The following is a 23,929-nucleotide window of genomic DNA, read 5'->3' on the forward strand; positions in this document are numbered from 1 at the left end:
GCTTTATTTTGAGAGTATTTACATCCAAACCAGGGGACCGGTATAGGAATTGCAACAGTATGTATATTTGCACCACTCACTTTTTAAGGGACCAAATGTAAAGGGACAAATTAATCATAAATCTCTTTAACTTTTAATACTTTGTTGCAAATCCTTTGCAATCAATTACAGACTGAAGTCTGAAACGCACAGATATCACCAGACGCATCTTTGCCTTAAAAAATGAGTCACTGTCCATCTGCACTGTGAAGCGCCGTCCAATGAGTTCTGGAGCATTTGGCTGAATATGAGCAGACAATATTGCTCAAAACACTTCACAATTCATCCTCTGGCTTTTGTCAGTCACGTCATCAATAAATACAAGGGAACCATGAAGTTCCACTGTTGGCCATACATGACATGCCCACCTCGCTATGAAATTACTCGGCAGCCAATTGTCCCATTAATTTTGGTCCCTTAAAAAGTGTAAGGCACATAGACAAATTGTTTTAATCCCCGTTCATCTGGATATACTCAAATTAAAGCTGTACGTCTGCGGTTACATAACATGTTGCTTCTTTCATTTCAAATCCACGGTGGTGATGTTCCGAGCCAAAAAGATCAGAAATGGGTCAATGTCCTAATATTTATAGACCTGGCTGAATTTTTCCGGTGAATTCTACACTGTGACGAACTGATCGTGATCCTGATGTATCCTCAAGGGATGGTGAGGAGATCCAGCGTAGTGTAGCTTGTTCTCACACGGTCGTGACTGCACTTCTGCTTCTCAGATGATTTTCCCAGATCAGACAGATCGGGACGTCATGTTGTCTGTCTGGAGCGTTCGCCTCCTCGTTGGGATCGCTCCAAGGTGCTGTGCTGGGTCGGGCTTGAACATTTTTATGCAGACAGCCAGGATTTTTTTTTTTAATCACACATGAGATCCTTGTCTCACTTGTTCAATTTATCAAGTGAACGACAACATGATGTCGGTATATCCTCCCACAAACGAATGTTTAACTCATTCCCTGCCATTGACGGCTATAAACGTCAAAAATTCATTTGAACTATTTCTATTAGTTTAACATTTTTTCCCACTTTTGTTAACAAGAGTATGAAAACCTACATTGTTTTATTGTACATTTAGAACAGATATAAAATTTGTGATTAATTGTGAGTTAACTAGTAAAGTCATACGATTAATTACAATTTAAAAAAATGTATTGCCTGTCGCCCCTAATTTGTATTAATTGTTTTCTTTTATGAATTTATGGCAGTGAATGAGTTAAGACTGATAGAAATTTCTGGAGGAACTGTATTGTTTTTTTAATCTGTACTTTGTTGCATCTCCCGTCTGGTAACATCTACTTATTTTCTTCAGAATCACCATCAGGATCGTACAATGTTGCCTTCTTCTTTTGAGTGTGTAACATCAGCTTCTTGTCTGTCATCATGTGGTCGTCTTGACCCCGCTCTCAACGTGCTCTTCTTCTTCTTTCAACTCTCTTGTTCTTCCCTCTCAGTCACTGTTGGTCATTAGAGGCTTGATGACCTGTCATTAGGACTCATTAGGGGCCTATCAGCATGGCGGCAGGTAGCGGTGGAGGAGACGGGGGAGGGAGGCTAACTGGCAGCGCGCTCACCCATCCCAGCCTGCCCGAGCAAATGAGAATGTGTGTGTGTACCAATTGCGGTGTGTCGTGCAGCAGCGGCAGCATGGTGGCCTCCAAGATGTTGGTCTGCTCAGGTGTGAGGCCCTGCCACAGTGACAGCAGCAGCACCAGCAGCTGCGTGGAGCTCCTCAGGCGCACGAAGGCCTCCTCCAACTGACACACGTTCTCCTCCGCCGCCTCCGCCAGAGACATCACCTGGATGGTCACAACAACAGTCACTACTTGAGGGTTTTTTTTTTTTTTTTTAAATAATGTAAACTTCAATAGTTCGGGGAATCATTAGGGAAAGAGTGTCTTTGCTTTAGTGGGTTACAAAAAATGATGTAGCGAGCCAGATTTAGCCCCGAGGTCTTGCGTTTGACACGTGACCTAAACCATACTAACCTACCCAGAAACTTCATATTTTCACCGTTTTATTACTTTAGAACACATGGTATATTTTGCCACCCATTATTCCCTGTCACTCCCCCAAGCCGCATGGCCAAGTGTTCCATACGTCATCTGCCACTGAGGTGAGAAGCTCAGATGGAAACTTCTCAAAGCAAAACAAGTCCAAGGATAAAAGTCCAAGGATCAACATGAAAACACGTTCCCCAACCACCCACCCCCCTCCTCCTTCCTCTCTTCCGAGGACTCTGGTGGTCAGAGGCTGACACATGAGCCAGACTGTGGACAGCCACTTCCGTACCAGCCTTGAACCGATGTAGAGGTCGGAAGGATGACAAGGCTGAATTCTCAAATAGATCTTCTATCTTCTCTTTCCATGAGTAGGATGAGTGAATGTTCATGGTTCCATGTGAATGCAGCTGTGCTTATTCAATTTTTTTTTTTTTACTATCCATCCATTCACCTATCAACATTTTTCAGGAGGCATCAACTATTCCTACATTTTTAACTCAAGTCGACTTTACTTTCAACTCAAATCTGATGGCTGTGCTGGTTTTGGCGAAGAAGAATGAGCGCCTTCTTAGCATAGCGTTCAGCTAAACAAGCACTTAAGAGCCGGGGCCCCGTGTTGCGTCCTTGCGGTGACCTAGAAAACCAGCAAACAGAAAGCGAACGCCGGCTTTGAGACCAACATTTAAAGGTGCAACTTAAGACCTCGAGTGAGTTGAACTCTGAACCTCAGCCAGGGTCCGTTCCGAACATCGTGATCGAGTGATGACGGGACGATAAGGACGACAAGCGAGGACAGGCCCAAGGCCCAGGAGAAAGCAGATCCTGGACTAATGGACCACACTGACTTGACAAATGGATTGAGGAGATTTGTCAAGAACACCCAGATGGGAAAACGTCAAACCTCTACAACAGGACACCTGGACTTAAGTGTTTGGACACAAATATAGTGGGGCGAAAAATGTCATTACTACTGATGGATAAACGGACGGGTGGCCAGATACGTGGCCAGATACTTGATTCATCCCATGAGAGACATTAGATGATGTTTAGAGCATTCATTTAAAATCCATGATACCCAGTTTAGGGTCCATCTCTCTTTGTCCTCACTAGTAAAATAATTCAGTCTTCAAAATCAGTCATGGGTTTTTTGAACCAATCAGATTCAAATTTATCCTCATAGGCCCTTGATGACATCAGCATTTTTCCATCCTCTGATTGGATGGTCAGAGCAAAACTGTTCGATTACCCAAAAAAAGTTCATAGCGATCGGAATCAATTTTAAAATCTTAATTTCTGGTGAGTATGTTGTATTTCATTACAAATGATTAACAGATAACGCAGTTGTTGTTATATCATGTTTTTGTATAGTATTAATGGTATATGATTCGGAATTCGATTGGCAAGTCTCCATTGAAGGCCCATGTACCATTTGCATGGGTCGCCACTGGTGAAATTCAAGTCAGTGGTCCCGACTCTGCGAGACGCTGAATTCCTTCAGTCCACATGTAACATTCTGACCATACACAGTATGTTAAATTCAACCCCACCAGAGCACGCACGCACGAGCGGACCACCCTCCCCCGAGACGTCTCTGAAGTGTGTGTGTGTGTGAGTGTATATTGATAAAAGGCTGAGGGTCCAGTGAAGGGCCCCATTGTTGGTCGCGGCTCGCTTCCACGCATACACTGATTGATGCCAGCTGAGTGGACACAAAGACACTTTTAGTTTGCGCACACACATACACAATGACCAGTAATTTCGGAGTAGGAAGGCGTCGCGTTTGCTCATGATAGCGCACGCAAACATAAACAAAGACACATGGATGGGCAACAATGCAGAAGATGGACATAGACGTGCACAAACCAGTCACATGACTCAGTGTGTTATTATTGGTCTCGATGGCCAGACCATGTGCGCTTTATGCTACATTCGAGGAAGGTGGGAAGTCGGAATTATAGCACTTGGATTGTCCCAGTTCCGACCTCAAAGCGTTCAAGGCGAATGTAAACAACAAAGATGGCTGATTCAGATGAATTGTTTGTTGTTCTGGTTAACACATTCATTTCAAATCACCTTTTGTAACGTGAGCCAATTTCAAATAACTAAATTAAAAGTAACAATACATAAAAACTAGTGGTGTCAAAATTAGTGTGTTAATTTAAAGTTCCTTTAATGCTACAATTTTTTTTAACGCGCAACTAATGATCGCCCCTTACTTGGAAACCATGTACTGGGAGAATTCCAGTCGCAACGCAGCAGACACGTCCACGTCAACATTTAGCAGTAATACATTTAATAATAATGCATACATTTGTGGAGACTAGGGTCAAGCTGTATTTTACAATTTAAAAAATTTGCAGAATTTCACAAGTTACGTCATGTTAAAGATTAGATAGCTCTTAATATGAAAAGAAAAATGCACTGAGCTGTCACCGTCTTACAAATGCAATTATGCCATCAAGTGGCAGAAACATGACCTCAACCCAAATCAATATCACACTCGTTTTTTTTACAGTAGAGTACATCTTTTAAATTTTAACCCAATTTTATGAATTATTATGAAATTACTGTTTCTATAATATTCTGTCATTTCTATTAGTTTAACGTTTTCCCCCCACTTTTTTTAACAAGAGTATGACTTAGACTAACTTAGAAAAAAATTATTGTAGATTTTATTGTACATTTAGAACACATAAAACATTTGCGATTAATTATGAGTTAACTATTGAAGTCTTGCGATTAATTACGCTAAAAAACATTAAATCGCCTGACACCCCTAATAAAATTACAAATAAGCATCTGTTTAAGTCTGACTTCTCACTTTCCTTTCTATGCTTAGGCTAAAGCTGAAGTGTTAGTTACAAATGATTAGCTTTCTAGCTATCATTTCTTGACTTTTTAAATTGCACTTATACTGCATCACAAACTAGAGAAAAAGGCCAAGAGTTACACAAGAGATTCAAGCTTAAAGCTTAAAAGCGTCTGCTATTGACGACTGATGTTGTTTCAGTCCCAGATGGAAGTTTTAATCAAAGTCAAAGTCATGTGAAACACGTGTGTGTACAGAGGGTTTCCTTCTCTTAATTCAAGAACAAATTAGCATCGCCATTTAACAAAAGCTGGGATTGCAGAAGCCATTTCCTCAGATAGAATTACACACACGCAGAGTGAGTCTGTACGCACACACACACACACACACACACACACACACACACACACACACACACACACACACACACACACACACACACACACACACACACACACACACACACACAATAATGTTCTTCTTCCACTAACACCAGAAGAAGACATTTCCTCAATAATGAAGATGATTAAAAACATGTGCTGAGAGGTCTTGAACTCGTCTACTAACTTGGTGGATAAAAATAGCTACAACATGGATGCCGTGGTATGATGTCACTTGCGAACACAACATTAAGTAATACAAACTATTTTTTTTACACTAACACTTTAATATGTGACTTGAGAATAAGGAAAAAGAAAAAAACTATAAAATATGCACTGTTAAAATACAATAAATAAATATTTATATAATATATTTGAAAATCCCTGGCAGGTGTACCTAATATTATGGCCTGCGAGTGCACGGTAAACAGGTGCACGCGCACGCAAAACGTAGAAGACGGTGTGGATGTAAACAGGCGTCAGACGTGGAGACAGTGCGATGATGCGATCACAACTGCGATAGGTTGCCAGACAGTAACCGCTATTGTCGCTGCTCAAAACCGGCACGCACACATACAATAGTGATAAGAGTCGTCTGTCTACACGTCTGCTGATAGCATCGCGGCCGGCAAGGACGAGGGAAGGAGGGAGGGAGACGAGAAGACCGCTGCAGATACCATGGCTGAGAAGCTGAAAAAGTCAAGTTGATGAAAGCCTCGTGGATGAGCGCGAGTGGAGGATCGCATGACAGGGTCGGGAAAGTTATTCCAACAGAGAAATGAAATAAAATATACATGAAAAAAATGAATGTATGTAACTGTATACAAAACAGGAGGGATGCGAGTGAATGAATGAGTTATGCGGAGGAGATAGGGTGACAGGGGGAGTGCAGGGATTGATGGTGGGGTGCTGGAGGAGGGCGGGGTATCGAACACACGACCTTTCATCGCGGAGCAAAGCTCTTTGTGTGGCGACCGTGTGAACACGCGTGTAGAAAAAAACTCCAAAGTGAACCCACCACGACAGTGAAAACATTGAAGTTGCCTCCTTTGGCGGCTCATCAATCACGGCCTGACAAAAGGACACTTTGGTGACTTTTTGTTGACTTTTGTGGACTTAACCTCGTCTGGATCCACTTTGAGGAAAAACATCACTGTTGTTGCTGCATCATTCTCCGTCTGGGAAGAGTGACCAATCACTTTTGCTCTGCAAATACATACTTGACTGAGGCAAGGAAACGCAGTATTAGCTACGTTAGCTTAGCATATTGACTTGTGCAACGTTCTACCCTACCCACATACAGAGCATACAGCCATACTCACAGGCATATACTGTCACACCTGTTGTAGACAACACTATAAAATAAAGTGACGGCTAAAAACACACACACACAAACAATTTATATACATACATTGGTGCTCTGGGTGGTCCCAAGGGCTCAGAGGCCCCTGACCGAGCAGGGGACTAAATTACAGAGTGTGACCCACCGCAGTGACACCCAACCTGGGATTAACATCCAGCTCGGCTCCCAGGGCGCCGGTAGCCTCAGGCTGCGGGGGGCTGACCTCCACAGGTTCCAAGGTGATCTCACACACACTTTGGCACACACACTGAGGCCCACACAGACGTGAAATAATGAGAGGGTTGGGTGGGAGTGGACCTCTGGGTGGAGAATTTGGCACTCAAGTCTAAAGTGTGTCTTCATGTATACGTTCGGATAGAAATTCCCATTTTTCTACCATTAATGAGTTTTTTTTTAAATCAATAATTAGTATTAATTTTAACTATTTTATGGGAATTTTTTAAATAATATTTTCATAAATTATTTTAGCTTTTTTATGGATGAAAAAAGTTGAAAAACTTGTGACTAGTTGAAGCTTCTTTTTTTTTTACATTATATTACATTACATTTATTTTCTTTTATGAATGTAAAAGCCACAAAAATCAAATTAAATATAAATAAATATTTTTAATTACTTTGTATTAAGTACTGTGTGGATGCAAAACAGTAAAAACTTCTTTTTTTTTTTAAATACAGTAGTCATGAATTTTTCCTACTATTATTCTTCTTCAATTTTTTATTTTTTGTAATTGCTTTTTTTTTATTTCATTCAACAAATGTATGGGCATGATTTTTTTCCCCTAAAATAAATATGTTAAGTTTTTTTTTTTTTTACTATTTTAATTATTACATTTGATTAATTATTTAAAAAAATATTATAATGATAAATTCCCCAAAGTGCGTGTGTGGAAACATCTGGATGGATGTAATGTAAGGCTTGCATAGGAGGTTACAGCAGGTCAAATGAATGAAATGAAACACACGCACACACACGCACATACACGTACACACACACACCTCATAAAGCAGTCTGCTACAGCTGCGTGGACGTGTGGATGGGGTGAAAGTTCAAACACATATGCTGACAGCACACACTCGCCCCATAGTGAACACCCTTAAATTTCACACACACGCGCGCGCTCACACATACACATAGGCTCAGCTCGTGAAAGTGTTAAGAGAATGTGATGTGACTAAACCCAAGGGCCTGTTTCAGCAAAACAGCTGTGCAATGAGTGTGTATGCATGCTGGTCCACACTTATAAATACATTAACACAATCCAGAAAGTGTTTTTTGATTATCACAAATTTCATTACACTGCCAGAAATTCACATCATCTGAAGAGAGAGCACAGAGGAAGTAGACAAGGATATGAAGCCAACATAAGCAAATGTGACAAGGAAGTGTAAAGCTGGAAGTGGAGACGAACAAGTGGAGACCATGAAACAGAGACCAGTGAGACAAGAGGAAATGACGACATGAAAACAAGGAAGCAGAAAAGAGGTAATTAGAATGAGGCTGCGTGGACAACAAAGTGCAGGCTAGAGAGACGAGCAAAAGAAGACGTGACAACAAGGATGAAAAGACAAGGATGTGGAGAGGAGGAAGTGAGGACATGAAAGTGAAGACAAAAAAGTATGTAGAAACAAGAAAGTTTAAAAGGGAAGTCAACCTTAAACATTTCTTGGAGGCGGCCATTTTTCCACTTGCTGTCGACTGAAGATGACATCGCATTTGCTCAGGGCTCAGGAAACGACCAATCATAGCTCACCTGTTTTCTGAAGCTGAGCTCTGATTGGTTGTTAGCTGAGACCTGAACAACTGTGATGTCCTTTTCACTCGACAGCAAGTGGCAAAATGGCCGCCTTCTGATCCCACTAACGCAATATTAACCACAATACCATATTTAAAATAATGGGGCTGCATAGAATATATTATTGTCAAGATTTAATTTATTTTATTTTGGGGGTGGGGGTGGGGGACTTCCCCGTTTAGAAAAATAAAATATGACAAAGCTGAGACGAGGAATTAAAAATGAGGAAGTAGTGACATTAAGTGAAGACAAGGAAGCAGAAATGAGGGAGAGAAGATAAGGAAGTGCAGATGGGAAAGAGAGAGTGTAGATGAGTAAAAAATGATGACATAAAGAGGAGGATGTGAAGATAAAGATGTGGAAATGAAAAAACGGACGACAAAGTGAAGATAAGAAAGTGAAAATGAGGAAGTGAAGTCAAGGAAAAAGAGACAAGAGGAAATAAAGTAGGGACAAGGAAGTGGAGACAAGGAGTTAGAGATGGGAAGTGAAGACATGGAAGTAAAGAGAAGGAAAAGTTGAGGCTGTGAAGATAAGGTATAGGATGTGGAGGTGAGGGCGTGATGATGAGGAAGTGAAGACAAAAATAGGAATGAGAGAAGTCGAGATGAGAAAGTGAGGACAAGGAAGCGATGACTATAAAGTTTAGACGAGGAAGTGGAGACAGGAAGTGAAGACCAGGACGTCGAGGAGAACGGGTTGTGGTGGCCTGAGGCTGGACAAGGAAGTGGAGACAAGAAAATGAAGATTGAAAAGCGGATACAGTAAGGAAGTTGAGCTTATGTATTATATTTCCTACGGGAGATTTTGAAGGAAGTTAACTACATCCTGTCTGCCAGGAAGATTATTCTGTTTTCTTTTCTCTTCATATGTGCTTTACACTGCCAATGTGTGTATGTGTGTGTTTAGTCTAAAGCCATATTTAGTCTCTCTGGTTCTAAAAGGAGGCCTATAATCACACAGAACCTCTCTCTCTCTCTCTCTCTCTCTCTCTCTCTCTACTCATTACACACACACACGCACGCACGCACACGCACGCACACACACACACACACACACACACAAGCCTGTCATTAAAAGTTCACACTAACCTCCCAGGCTGCACACGTATCGAGTGTGTATACGTGGACACACACACACGCAAAATTGCAAGAGACCAAATCAAAGCTAATAATGCTAACAGGATGCTAACCAGGCTAAGGCTATCAATATATATACCGCCAATCAGTCACACAAACATACACACGCACACAAAATTGCTACAAAGCTTGTAATGCTAACGGAATGCTAACCATCGCCATCACACAATGAACATGGACAGCCAATGGTACTCACACACAAACACACACACTTGGAGGCCGCGTATACCTGTGTGTGCGCTTGTGTGTTTGCTTTGCACTGAATGGTCTCATTGAAGAGAGTGAGCGCTATGAGAGAGCACGAGGGGGGGGGGGGGGTGGACTCAGGGAATTTACTGCTACAAGATAAATATCCTCATCTTGGCCGTCGCCAGGCTGCCGCACGCGCGTACACGCGCAACCATAAAATCAGTGTGTAATCTTACAAATCAGCCATTGTTTGTCATGCGGAAGTGAAGCGCACACAACTTGCAGAGGCAGACATGTTGACTTTGGGCAGAGCAACATACATACGACATGCACACGCTGCAACATATGCTGACAGACCATATAACAATGCTCCAAAGTAGGGCTGAACAATTTTGAAAAATAATCTAATTACAACTTTTTCCTCTCAATATTACGAACATCGAACATTTAAGTTAATTTATTAAAATGTATATTCTCTTGTACATTTATGTTTCCAGAATTATTATCAACACAAGTTTCTGAGTTTTTTTCTCGCAAATCTGCCACTTTATAAAGTCGCAAATTTGCCACTTTATAAACGGAAATTTACAAGTTTTTCTCTCCCCCCACCCTAAAAATATATATATTTGTACGTGGCTCTAATACGCTGTCGTACAATAATGCGATTTAAAATGTGATTTTCCAAGGTTGCCTTCCCATGATCTTTTTAACAAACGCAAGCAATAAATTAGTCTGTATTACTATAAACAATATTAGAGTAATTATACAGACATTTTGGTCTTAGGCTTACACTAAAATAAAGACAAATGATTCATTCATTCATTTTCCGTGCATGAATTAATTTTAAAAAGTTTATTTATTTACTTCAATCCCAGTTGTCAGTTTGCTAAACACTACGTCAACTTGACACAATTCTACCAACCAAGTGTGGTGTAAATTTTAGGCTAATATGGCAGATTACAACAATAATGCAAACAAATCTGTGTTTTAACTATGGCTAGGTATCAAATTTAATTCCCTGAATCGATTCGATTTTGATACACAAGAGTTCATTTCGATTCGATTTAGACTTTTTCTGATTTTATTGGATTCACTTCACTTCAATCCGACATTGATTAATTATGGAACATCAATTCTTCACTCTTCACTCCACAAACATTAAATTCCAATTTAAATTTTGCGTAGTAAACTGTTAAATTATTGTTTATTAAATAAAGTGACATGTGTTATAAACAGTTAAGTGTTACACAAACATTGACATCAGCAAGGATGAAATGAAAATATTTTCATAATTCTAATTAAATAATTATAAATGAGAAAGATTCTGAATCGTCTTAAAGTGCAATAAGTCAGGTCTTTCATAAATGTAAGAAAATACTTTTAAATCCATGTGAATATTAAATTTCAAGAAAACAATAAGATACTAAAACATTATTGGCCTTTAAAATTAGATTTTCTTATGAATTTATGGGGAAAAAACAGATGAATGATCATGAATCGGTATCAGGCTCGAAAAGGAAAATTGCTTCTATATTGATTATTACATTTTTTAAACCCAGCCCTAGTTTTAACCACATAAACAATGTGTTTTGATGAGGCACAAAATGCAATGCTTATTTGGAACCTCGATGTACCTCCTGACCGAAATGAAGCATTTCCCCCCCAAACTCCAGCCTTTGATTTAAAAAATGCCTTCTACAACATTGCCACGTCGATTCGAATTCAATTACGATATTATGCTACTTTAGCATGCAGGAAATCTATCTGTTTGTAGACGATGACAAGGACGATGATGGAGGTGTCTTCAAAGGAGCTTCCCATGATCTTACAAAGCATCTCAGCCTATATCGTCCACGTCACAGAGCCTTCCTCCATCCCTCGACACGATGAAGCGTCATCACCCCCCAAATGTGACGATGTCGCAGAGAGTGACGCCGCCTCACAACAAAAAGACCAAAATACGCATCGCCACGATGTCGGGTCATCGGCCCTTTGCGGGGAAAGAGAGTACTGAGGAGCCGAGGGCGCGCCAGCCCAAGATGGAGGAGAACATTGCCTCCTACCTCAAGTTTCTGGAAGGCAACTACCGAAAGATGCTGATTGAGAACTCGGAGCTGTCCAACACCATGCGGGCTGGTGAGAAAACGCAGGCCGAGCTGCGCAAAAGCAACCAGGAGCTGGAGCGCTTCAAGGTGGAGCTGCGCACCATCAATGTGGAGCTGGAGAGCGTACGGTTGGAGCTGCGCAAGACCAACCGCGAGCTGGATGAAATCAAGGCCTCCAAGGACGACCTGGCCGAGAAGGAGGCCAGCTGGAGGCGTGAGAAGGAGGAGATGCTCCAGGGCAGGGAGGAAAGGAAGGTGGACCCGGAGGCCCTTGTGGTGCGTATACATACAACTTTGTTTTTACAACTTAAGTAGTCAACCCAAAGTTTTTACACCTCCTTTATAGCACCTGGCTGGAGGAGGGACTGTGGCGGAGAATATGGAGGTGAAGAACAAAGAGAAGGAGGCAGTAGTGGAGGAGAATGGCAAACAGTGTGACAAGATCACACTGGAGGAGCCGGAGATCCTACTCGTGTGTATATGAATACAACCTTTTTTTCTTTCTTTTTTGTACATCTTATGCAGTGAACCCACTGTTTTGACACCTCCTATTTAGGACCTAGCTGGAGGATGGTCTGTGGTGGAGGAGGTGCAGAAGAAAGAGAAAGAGGTGGCGGTGGAGGAGGAGGATGGCAAAGAGTGTGATGAGAAGAAGGACAAAGAGGAGGAGAAAGTTTGGAGGGAGGAGGATAAAAACAGGGGGGATAACAACCCGAAGGATGAGCAGGAGGAGGAGGAGGAGGAGAAGAAGAAATGCAATGAAAAAGAGCAGGAGAAAAAGCTCAATGACCAAGGGGAGAAAAATCCGAATAATGAGGCCAAAGAGGAAGGGGCAAAGGAGGCAGACTGCAACCAGAAGGAGGAGGAAGAAAAGACGAATGTGAAAGGGAAGGAGGAGGAGGTGAAAGACAACATAAAGGAGGAGAAGGAAAGGGAGATAGAAGTGAAGGAAGAGGTAGCAAAAGGGACGGATGAGGTGAAAGCCAGTGAAAAGGAAGAGACAGGGAGGAGGAAGGAGGTGAAAGAGCAGGAAAATGAGGAGGACATGGAGAAAGAAACCAACCGTGACCAGTGGGAGCACAAGATGAGGGAAAAGGATGTGAAAGAGAGGGAAAATGAGGAGGACAAAGAGGAGAAAGAGACCATAAATGACCAGAAGGAGCACAAAGAAATGGAATTGGAGAAGACGGAAAATGACCCAAAGGAGCAGATAGAGAGTGACAAGGAGGTGAAAGAAAGGAAAAATGAGGAGAGCGAAGAAGAGCAAGAGAGGGAGAAAGTGACCTGTAGTTACCGAGAGGAGGAGGAAGAGGAGATGAAGAATGATAGCGGTAGCCTGAAATATTTAGAGGAAAAGGAGGACAGGGAGCAGCAGGAGATGGCAGAAGTTCTAAAGGAGGAAAAGACTCCAAGCAGCTGGAATGAGGAGGGGTCACCCAGTTGGAAGGAGGACAAAAAGGAGAGGATGAGGAATGAATGGGATAGGAGATACGAGGAGGAAACCAAGGAGGCCAGACTGGAGGAGGAGTGGAAGGAGAGGGTGACCAAAACAAAGAGCGAGTGGCTAGAGAGAGAGCGCAAGGAGGAAGAACGGAGGAAGGAGAAGGACCGCAAGCTGAAGGAGGACTGGCTGGAGAGGGAGAAGAGGGAGGAAGAAAGGAAGAAGCTGAGGGAGAGGAAGCAGAAGGCCGAGTGGAAGGAGAGGGAGAAGCGGGATGGGGAGAAGAGGAGGGAGAGGGAGAAACTCAAGGCCGAGTGGAGGGTGAAAGAAATGAAGGAGGAGGAGAGGAAGAAGGAGAGGAAGAAGGAGAGGGAGAAGCGGAAAGAGGAGGGGTGGGACAGCGAGGAGGAGGAGGCGAATGAGCGGAGGGAGGAGGAGAGAAGAGAGCGCGAGAGGAGGGACAAGGAGGAGTGGAAGGAGAAAGAGAAGCTGAGGGCCGAGTGGAGGGAGCGCGAGAGGAGAGAGGAGGAGAAAAAGAAGGAGCGGGAGAGGAAGCTGAAGGCCGAGTGGGAGGAGATGGAGAAGCGGGACAAGGAGAAGAGGAAGGAGAGGAAGAGGAAAGAGGAGAGGACGGTGCGAGAGAAGAAGAGGGAGGAGGAGAGGAGGAGGGGAACGGGAGGAGACGAGGTGAAGAGGACTTCCCTCTGTGGGAAGTTCCTCAATTTCATCTGCTGCGGCGTAAGAGAACAAGCCTGAAGCTCCGCCTCCTCAAAATCAATAGGACATCCCTTTGCTCAAAATCAGGAGGATTCTTGTCCTGGCAAAGGACAACCCTTCCTTAAAAAAAACAAGATTATCCTCAGAGACAATACTATTGTCCTGACGCCTAACAACCAAACCCCCAATTAATCAAAAAGCTATAGGAGTCTGGTCCTGGCACAAAACGACCATTCCTCAAAAATTAATAGTTGCCTCATCTTGGCACAGAACAGCAGTTTGTCAACGTCAACAGATTTTAATTCTACAAAGTCAACAGGATTCTTGTCTTGGCACTAAACAACCAATCTCCCCATTCTTCAAAATCATGAAGATTCTACTCTAGCACTGAACAACCAATTCCTCTTAAAAAAAGCCTTCCATATCCTCAAAATCAACTGGATTTTCTGACCCTGAGCAATATTCCAGAAAATTAAGAACAAAACCTTGTACAAACACACGTCTCAAAATCAACAGCATTTCCCACTCCTCAAAACCAATAGGATTCTTGCCCCGACAACACACAACTTCGCCATCTTAGATCCGACCTTTTCACTTTCGCTGTGTTCTGAATCGTCAAGTAGTAGTGAGTCAGCCATTTTGGGGATGAATAAAGTATCAATCCATCCATTTTGTAGTGCTTGTTGAATGTGTTGTGAAAACAGTAGCTTATCACGTTTTTGTGGAAAGCTCATATTGAAGGTTTATCGGTGGTTAAGAAAGGATTTTTTTGGTTTAATTTTTTCCCCGCAATGGATTTCAAAGGGACTCATTTTGGCTATCCGCCACAATTAGCGAAGGTCCATTGTAAAAAGAAATAAACCAGAAAGTCCTCCGACAATAACGACCAAATTGGTCATTATTAAATAACTCGACCGCTATCAGCCATGTTAAATAGCGAAAAAATAGTCATGGGAATGGAACCCAGGTCATTTGGTTGGAAGACGAACGTTTATCTTACTGGGCTGACAGGCTAGTAATCCTAGCGTCTTTTTTTACTGTTGACATGTATGTCAATTTGCCGTCTGACTAATGGTTAGGGCTGGCATTAGGCTTCCCATGAGGTTGTACACGTTACAAAACGTTAGCTAACGCTAAGAAAACATAGTCAACACTGAAACAATCACTCGACAAATAGCTCAGTCAGGTAAACACTCCAGGTTCGAGTCTCACTTTTGTATTTTAACATGGCCTATAGAGGTCGCTAAACTAGAATATGCAAGACTTGGTCGTAATTTTCAAAACGACCTATGTGGTCGTATTTATTGGAGGATGTCTGAAATAAACAGATTGTGTTAAGTAATTTAACTGGAAGTCATGCATACACTGTTTAATATATCTTATACTGCTAGTATCTACATGCACCTTTAAGGGGCGTGGCCTCATGAGTGACATCAACAGCGCCGACTCCAGCATCTACCATGCGATTAGTTCAGCGTGAGCATCTTCATGCTCCTTCCCAGTGTTTTCAGTTTGCATTTGAGTTTTTTTTTCTCTCACTGTCCCGTTAAATAACCGCACGTCAGCCATCGCCCTGACAACGACGCAAGTGTTTAATAAAATCAGCGTGACCACCTCGCAGGGCCTCTCTTGATCTCCTTGGCGGCATCGAGAGATTCCAACGTGGAGGATTTATTAAATCTCCGCCTGGCGACTGATGACGACGCTGGGAAAAATGTTCACCCCACCGGGCGCCACATTAAAGAGCTTATAATGAAAAGATGTTTGTCTTATTTCTTGTCTCCTTGACGTTGCCCACAAAGTCACCACGTAACTAGGAAAAAACATTCAGCGCCGCACGTAGTAGGACTTCAAATTTGTGCGCTGCCAATACAATTGTGGTCAACTTTGATTGACACTTTGTTATTAGTAACCGACTACTGTAATACTTTGTGTGCTGCAATCATACTGAGAGCTGCCACTAGTCAACCAGGCATTGTTGGATTCGCTTTCAGCTTTGGCCACATACAGAAATTTATTTTATTTTTTGCTGTGTGCACTGGATTTTGGCCTGTTTTACTGCCACTTCTCCTTTCCAAACTAACATTGAACAGGTTTTCCTTACCGAGGATGGGGAGTCTGGACCAGGAGATGTCGTTGATGTAAAAGAGGGTGACACACACTCACACACACCAAAAGCGAGTGTCAGCGATCTGCATGAAAGCCAGCCTTTCATTGATAAGCCCCTCTGTGACATAAACACACACTCAGGCAAAACAAACCGGACCACCGACACTCTACTGTGCGCCATTCATCCTCTCAACCTCTGTGCGTGTGTGCGTGTGTTGAAGCGTGTAAATGTGTGTGTTGCTGAGGTGAAACATCTCCTGAGGGGCGAGTCACAAGATGATTGAGGAGCCAGAGTTTCTCGGCTCCCGATGGTCCTTTAATCTCATGCACACACACACACGCATGCACACGCACACGCACGAGCCCAAACACACTTTTCTAGGTGAAAGGGTTCAACACTTACACTTTTAACGCCGTTATTGCACAATGAGCAACGGCTGTTGCAGTGCAGCATCAATATCACAACACGTTATTTTTAAATATTGCTTCATTATTTTTTATTTGGTTTTGTTCAATCTTTTAATGAGACTAAATGATAAATAATAAATGGTAACAACAAGAAAAAATATATTTTCCACTAAACTTTAATGCAAAATACATTTTTTATCCGATTATTCAATTAATCGAAAGAACACTCAGTTGGGTCAAAAGTAACCCAATTATGGACCGAAAATGGACTGATCCACTTTATGGGTCAATTTGATGCAACTTTCTAGGTTGTTTTATATTTAAAAAAAAATTTTTTTTTACCCAAGTAAAGGATATTTGAGTTGTTTTACACTGAAAGACCCATTTCTTGACTCAAAAATGTGTCAAATTCTGATCGGTCCATTTTTTACCCATAGTTGGGTTATTTTTGACCCAACTGTTCTTAGAATAGATTGAATAATCAATAGCACAATTGATTTAAAACATATTCAATAGTAGCAGCCCTAGTTTTAACACTATAACAAAAATATAAAATTTTCCCCTCTCAAATCCAATCTTTAATCCAATCTGCAGGGTAAATTTAACTAACCCAATCTGCTGGGTAAAAGTAACCCAATCTGATAAAAATCCACAGCAACACACAAGTCATCAGAGCCAAAGCGAACCAGAAGGATCTTTCTTGACCCGTTTTCCATCTGAGCAACATTCAAGAGCGACAACTGAAAATATTCCGTCCACATTCGACTTCAAAAAGCAGCGAAAGAGCTCGGGCCAAACCGGTCCGGCTTCCCTAACGTGCACCACATGTTCTGATCCACAAATGTGCGGCGCACATGCGGAATTCTCTCCAATCCACTAAAAGCAAACACTGGAAGATGGAGAGCGACTGGACGCCGGAAATGGAATCCACTTCAAATAGCAGAAATCAGGCTAATAACCCGAGAATGTAACACGAGTACACGTCCGTGCGCGTGCGCGTGCTGAAGATCGAGCACGGGAATAAGAAGCCGGGCTGTTAATGGCGGTGGTCCGGCTCCACAGTGGGATCTGTGTTTAGCCGTGTTTAGAAGCCCATTTGGGGCCCGATAAATCAAGCCGCTGTCCACCAGAAGCCTCCATTAGGGGTCCCGGCCGGGCCCCTGGACGGGCCTGTCAGTCACGCCGTCAGTCAGCGAGCCGTTTGAACTCCTAATTACAGGGAGGGTTCTTTTGGCAGGGACCCGGCCCGAATCGGCTCCCCGAGCCCCCGCTGCCCCTCCCAGATGGGGAGTCCCGCACGCTCATACTAACATAAAAAAAAAGAGGAAACAGCGGCGGCGAAAATATTTATGGGAAGTGGGGGAAAAAAAGGGCCGCCGCCCTTCTTCGTGACCTGCCGTGACTCCTTCTGAGATTGAGTGACACTGGCGGGTTTGCCCCCTCTTGTATGTTTGCCAGTTAGCATCATGCTAACCTCTGGCCAGTGATCAATCAAGTTTAACTGGAGGGTGGATGACTGATACTAGTGGTAGGGGTGGGAAAAGGGCGAGGGGGGCTTGTTCTGGGGGACAGGGCAACGGGAGCGCGTCAAAAGACACAAGTATTCACACGCACTCCAGTGGCCAAGTGGCTATTTTGTCTTCTATACACAAAAAATAATCCTTCACTAGTCTCATTTGATCCTCAGACTTCAGGGCCGCCACACCTGTGGGGGATGTCGGTGATGCGACGCTTGGACTAAACGATTTTGGAATTTGAAATAATCCAATCAGGATTTTTCCTTTATTTGTTAAATGCCAAAATGTGTTCTTCCATAAAATTGTGTTCCTGAAGTGGATAAAACTGAGATAATGTAGATTTTTAAGTATTTTGATAGTATATTTATAATTTCTGTTCCCTTTTTTTTGCAATTGTCATTTGATAAAGTTTAAGCGGATGTGAGTATTTTTTTTTAAGTCAACCCCCGCCAAAATATGTTCTATGTTCACCAAATAGTCTTAACACTGCAATTTGATTTATATTGTGTTTGTGGAATATGAACTTAGCAGCAAAATCCACCATTTTTTATTCATCGTGGCGCCCATTTTGTTGACTGAAAATTACATCACAGTTGCTCAGGCAACCACCAATTACGGCTCACCTGTTTTCTGAAGTCGATGTGTGATTGGTTGTTACCTGAGCAACTGTGTTGTCATATCAAGTGGCAAAATCTTTTCCCTGTTATAGCACAACCAGCAATATGCAACAGCATCAATCTTTAAACGATTAAGTAAATCTCTTTTCTCAAAAGGTGGTTGCTCTGTTTTTCGGCATTCCCGATTGGTCGCACATTCCTGCAGCGGCAGGACGACTGGCAAAATATGGGTGGGAAAAACCCCTGTGCAGCCAAAGGTCACAATATTATGGATGTACGTACATATAATAATGCTAATCACTGAGGTTTTTGCAGCGTATCATTTTTTCATATAATGGCTCGTTGTGAACTCGTTGTAAGTTGAATTTAGCACTTGTACCTCACATTTTAGCTTGTAAGTCAATCCCCCCCAAAAAAGAGCTAAATGATGGCTCGTATCTTAAAGCACTATTGCGTAAACAAATTTTGGTACACATGTGAATGTAATCAGAGAAAGCTGTCACATTACCATAACCACACACACACACACACACACTGAAATACAGCATGAGAAAGAATGTTGCCATATGGACAAATACAAGTTGTATCTGCTCAAAGTTATGAGATTTCACGCCTGCATGCGTATGTGTGTGCGTGCGTGTGTGCCGAAGCATGTAAGTGTACTGGGTGTGAGCTCACAGCTAATCACCCTGAAACAGGATGTCCATAAATCATCAAACTGCATATCTCACACAGTAAATCTACACTAACACGTCAATGCTGTGTGTGTGTGTTTTTCTTTGTGTGTGTGTGTGTGTGTGAGAGAGAGACAATTACTGAAAAGGAACGCACCTTTTAGCAGCTGACATCCAGCCCACATAACTTATTAGAATCTTTTTTATGCTTCAGCTGACCCCAGATCAACTCTTAAGGGGGAAAAGGCATGAAAGTGGCTTTTTAATATGTTGTGCACAAATTGTTGTGTGTCTGGAGTGCCTGTACCGGCATTAAGTGAGAAATTAAAACAACCAAGGAAATCCTTAACCTCACTATTTTCTAAAAAAGAGGGAAACATTTGACAAATTTTAATTAATTTCATGTCAAAACTCAGCTAATTTACATAATAACTACCCCCAAAACAAGTATCTTCACTTATGACCTGACTGCTAGGCTAGGAGAAGATCCAGAGCCACTTTCAAGCCACAGCTCGACTATACTGTGAGAACCACTAACGCGTCAAAGCCAAAAGGAAAGCTTCTGATTCTATCGATTCTTCTCAATCTATGACTGACAAATTATGAAGTGCTGCTTCCACCAGTGAAAAACACGTTATTGTCTTTGTCTTGTAACCATTCCCTTTTTTCCCCAACATTCTGTGCTCCAGTTCTGCAAGTAGAATCCTCTAAAATTGTCACAATACGCTAGCTCCTCCCCTGGGTTGCCATGGTAACAAAAGCCCAGCCATTGACCAGCAGTATATAGAGTGGGGATGTCTCACTTGCATGAGACAGGGCCACCCCTCAAACCGGGGCTAACTTTAGCAAGAAAAGAAATAGGGTGGAAAGCGTTCTTGATCCTTGGGTATTTTAACAAAATAAATAAAAATAATGATTAACTCATTCAGACCCAAAAAGTTGTAAACATGTTTTTTTAATACTTTGTCCTCTACTCCCCAAAACGTATTTACATGTTTGTTTGTTTTTTATGTTTTACTTAATGCAAAACCATACAGAAGGCTTTGATGCAGTTTCTGACATAATGAGGTGGCTTAAAGCAACGTTAGTTATTACAAAAAACGGCCAACAGGTGGCAGCAGAGTATAAGAGATTAGCCAGGGCCATGTTGCAATAAGCTCTTTTTGTCAGTGTTTTCACCAGGAATGTGAATATTGATGAAATGTAGCTATATTTTAATGCTAATTGCAAAACGAAAACAAATACAAATATACTTTTTTTCTGATGAAAGAAGAGACTAATCTTTTTTGTGGTGGGTTCCATGTTTTTATAGCAATAGAACACAATATTCGGTGGGCCTTGCAAAATCAGTCAAAATCCAGTAAAACAGCCGGGAGCGAAGGTGGTTGCTTCAGTAAAAATGGCTGGGAGTGAATGAGTTAAAAAAAATATATATATATTTTATGTCACATTAAAATTAGCCATACTGCTTAAGTCGCATCAAAGCACTCAGAATAATGCTTTTACCACAATCCCTTTACATCTTAATTAGCGGTGTGTGTGTGTGTGTGTGTGTGTGTGTGTGTGTGTGTGTGTGTGTGTGTGTGTGTGTGTGTGTGTGTGTGTGTGTGTGTGTGTGTGCTGTCCACCTGTGTGTATGTGGCATCTAGCAGAGTGTCGAGGTTCTGCAGTGGCGCCGGCGTTTTGTCTTTAAAGCGGGTCAGAAGGCGGCGCTGGATTGCTCGGAACTGGGCGGCTCGCTCGGACAGGAGGTCCTGGTACTTCTGAGCGCTGACGCGAAGCTGACACACACACATACAGACAATACATTTACATTTACCAGCCAATGGCAGGGCACATATTGACAAATACGCATTCGCACTCACATTCGCACCGATGAAAATGCATGTTTGAGGATCATTGGAGGAAAACCACTAGTGCTAACCACTAGGACACAATGCTGCCATTACAGATGATATCAGACTCAAGTGAATAATGTGCACACCAGGAAGTGATGGTCTACAGACAGGAAGTAGTCCTTGAGGGGCAGTGGTCCGCTGAAGCTTTTCTTGAAGTCGTCGACTCCCAGCTTGGAGAAATGAATGTCGACTCTGTGGACCAGCTCCTTGGCCACCAGCCACATGTCTTCGAAGGCTTCGCTCTGGATGCGATAGCGCTCTGACGTATGCATAAAAACAACACATTGAGGTCATCATAAGTGCAGTATTTGCTGACTGTGTATTGTTTGTGTGTGTTGTACACGTGTATCTTCCGTGTGTAAGTGTCTCTTTTGTGTGCGCCTTGTTTTTGTTTCGTTATGTGTGTGTGTCTTATTTGTGTGTATGTTGTATGTTTGTTTCGTGTGTGGGTCCTCTGGTGTATTTTTGTAATTTGTTCATTTAATGGTAATGTTTAACCCTACAAAGCCAAACGTATCGTATTAAATACAAGACATTTTGAGCCCTCTATTTTATTTGTATTCACCTCCCCCCATTAAAACCCTGACGTATATAATCTGACACATGTATTGCACGGATAATCCATTAGAGGGCAGTATCACCCAGCTGATAGCTTTTCCAGCGACCTTGCAAGATCCGCCCAATTGAGAAAGGAGAGACACCTATACATACTTATTAATAGTGGGAAATGTTCTTTCTGATTTTGGGAAATACTAATATGTTTGATATGTCTGTTTATTATTATATTTTTGACAGTTATAAATGTAAGAATTTAAAGCATTGTGACCGGATTTATCAAATATGACACAAATCAAAAGTCATATGTGGAAGTTGATTTCCCCCCCCAAAAAATGTGTTCAAAAGAACCAATCAATTTTCTCTCATATATTTCATGGTTCAGGCTTCATAGGGTTTAGATGAATTTGAAATTATATTGGCATCTTACAAGATCATAGTTTGGGGTTTATGTATTTATGGTTTAAACAATAAAAATAGGCAATTCTACCCAAAAATTTCAGAGGGGGCAATCCATTATTCGTGAATATTTGCTATTCGTGTCGAAGTTCCCTAACCCGTACGAAAAGCAAATAGGGCTCACTATACTTTATTACCAATAAAAGTTAGAAGTATTCAACAAAAGACTTCTTACGGGAGGTCTTGGAGGCCAGCACGGTCACCAGGCCGCCCGGCAAGAAGCGGAAAGCCAAACTGTTTCCCTCGTTATCTTCCGACTGGGCCGCAAACTCTGTAGACGCACACAGGGGCAAAAAAAAAAAAAAAAAAAAAAAAAAAAAAGTTTAAAAAGGCCAGCATGATGGCTCTGATAGCACAGCCTATCGCCATGCAGGACGCAGACAAAAGGCAACAAAAGACAGTCACACTGGTAACAAAAAGCACACGCACACACAAATAACCACGCGCGCACACACACACACACACGGAGGAGAGAGTGTTTAGTCGTCAGGGTTGCTGATTGGAACCGATTGTCAGATTACTGGGAAAAAAGGACCTCCCATTGAAACACATGTATGAAGTATCACTAGTGTGTGCGTGTGGTATACCAGGGAAGATGGTGGCCAGGTCCACAGGCGGCTGGTTGGTGTCCACAGTAATCTTGAAAGTGCTGCTTTTGCTGGGAGACGTTGCCGTGCAGACGAGGGCCAAAGGAAGGGCGAACTGGCACTGGACGACATGAGGGACTCCTGCAATGAAAAAAATAAATAAATAAAATACATACCAATTTTTTTTTACACAATCGGGGGGTGGGGTATGTTGCAAGCAGTTTATCTGTCGCTCCCAGTTGAAAATTTGTGAAAAACTGACTCACAAATAAAAAAAGAATTAAACATTGGATATTTGAACAATGTTCAAACAAACGTCAAATCTCATTTAATCTAAGGAAAGTTTACTAGCTTAATGCTAACATAGATTGTGAAACGCCATTGACGGGCTAACGTAAATTAGCATAGATGTTACGGTATGTCTCACCCAGACATACAAGGGCTTTCCCTGCGCACGAGCGGCATTTTTTTTTTTTTTTAAGCAGAGAGTCACACCACTCGGCAAGGACCCGACCTGAGGCCTGATCCAAAAGGGAAGTTGTATGAGGAGGAGAGAAAACAGCGCAAGCGGCCAAACGTAACTTTGTCGGTGAGTTGGACAGAAACACGAACAAGCCGTGGAAATAAGAGTTCACGTGAGAAACGACAGCCGCCGTTTGCTTCATTTCGGAATGTTCCAACTTATTGCTTATAGCTCTCACACAATCTCACACACACAATTATCTCCCAACCATGTTATAATTCTATTGGTTTTGAATGAACAAAAGCCAGGCGCAGCCAAGGCAAACTGCAGCTGCGAAGAAAGAGTGCAACCATTATCCCTCTCAGCTACTGTCTTGTGCTCGCTGGATGTTTTCACCACATTCCGCCCAACGACCGCCGCCCCCGCCTATGCGCCCCCGTCCCTCTCGCCACTCCCCCACTGCCGCCGCCGCCCCGCCAGCAGGTGCCCTCAGCGTGAAGGCCGCTGTTACGAGCCAAAGCAAAGAATCTTTGGGTTTCCTGTGACAAGCGCTTCTTGGGTAAAAAGAGTGGAAACTCTATCTTGGGTGGAGGAGAAGAGGAAAAACAGAGCAGAGGAGGAGCCGTGGGATTAAAAGAACAGCCATCAAGATGAA

General features: G+C 42.4%; 2 protein-coding genes across 3 annotated transcripts in view; one reads left to right on the plus strand and one right to left on the minus strand.

The window, feature by feature from the left end:
* The window catches only part of bbs9 (Bardet-Biedl syndrome 9), a 108,188-nt gene that overhangs the window by 58,207 nt on the left and 26,052 nt on the right, over positions 1–23,929 (minus strand). For both annotated transcript variants that reach the window (XM_086079463.1, XM_086079462.1), the window contains 5 exons: positions 22,812–22,952; positions 22,400–22,495; positions 21,297–21,469; positions 20,941–21,093; positions 1,665–1,847 (listed from right to left, as the gene is read on the minus strand). In XM_086079463.1, coding sequence (XP_085935589.1) covers positions 1,665–1,847; positions 20,941–21,093; positions 21,297–21,469; positions 22,400–22,495; positions 22,812–22,952 — 746 coding nt within the window. The remainder of the gene's footprint in view (positions 1–1,664; positions 1,848–20,940; positions 21,094–21,296; positions 21,470–22,399; positions 22,496–22,811; positions 22,953–23,929) is intronic.
* Positions 11,641–14,654, plus strand: LOC147172637 (uncharacterized). Its single transcript, XM_086077764.1, has 3 exons — positions 11,641–12,105; positions 12,176–12,301; positions 12,386–14,654. The coding sequence occupies exons 1-3, from the start codon at positions 11,641–11,643 to the stop codon at positions 14,024–14,026; spliced, it is 2,232 nt and encodes a 743-aa protein (XP_085933890.1). The 3' UTR covers positions 14,027–14,654.

This window comes from Leptonotus elevatus, chromosome 6, assembly GCF_054856555.1.
Source record: "Leptonotus elevatus isolate MCC_2025b chromosome 6, RoL_Lele_1.0, whole genome shotgun sequence".
NCBI classification, from domain to species: Eukaryota; Metazoa; Chordata; class Actinopteri; order Syngnathiformes; family Syngnathidae; genus Leptonotus; species Leptonotus elevatus.

Excerpts from the sequence above, each read along its gene's own strand:
- LOC147172637 (XM_086077764.1), top strand. The coding sequence starts at position 11,641 with ATGTCGCAGAGAGTGACGCCGCCTCACAACAAAAAGACCAAAATACGC. Across the intron at positions 12,106-12,175 it reads TGGACCCGGAGGCCCTTGTG|CACCTGGCTGGAGGAGGGAC; the intron begins GTGCGTATACAT and ends CCTCCTTTATAG. Across the intron at positions 12,302-12,385 it reads AGGAGCCGGAGATCCTACTC|GACCTAGCTGGAGGATGGTC; the intron begins GTGTGTATATGA and ends CCTCCTATTTAG.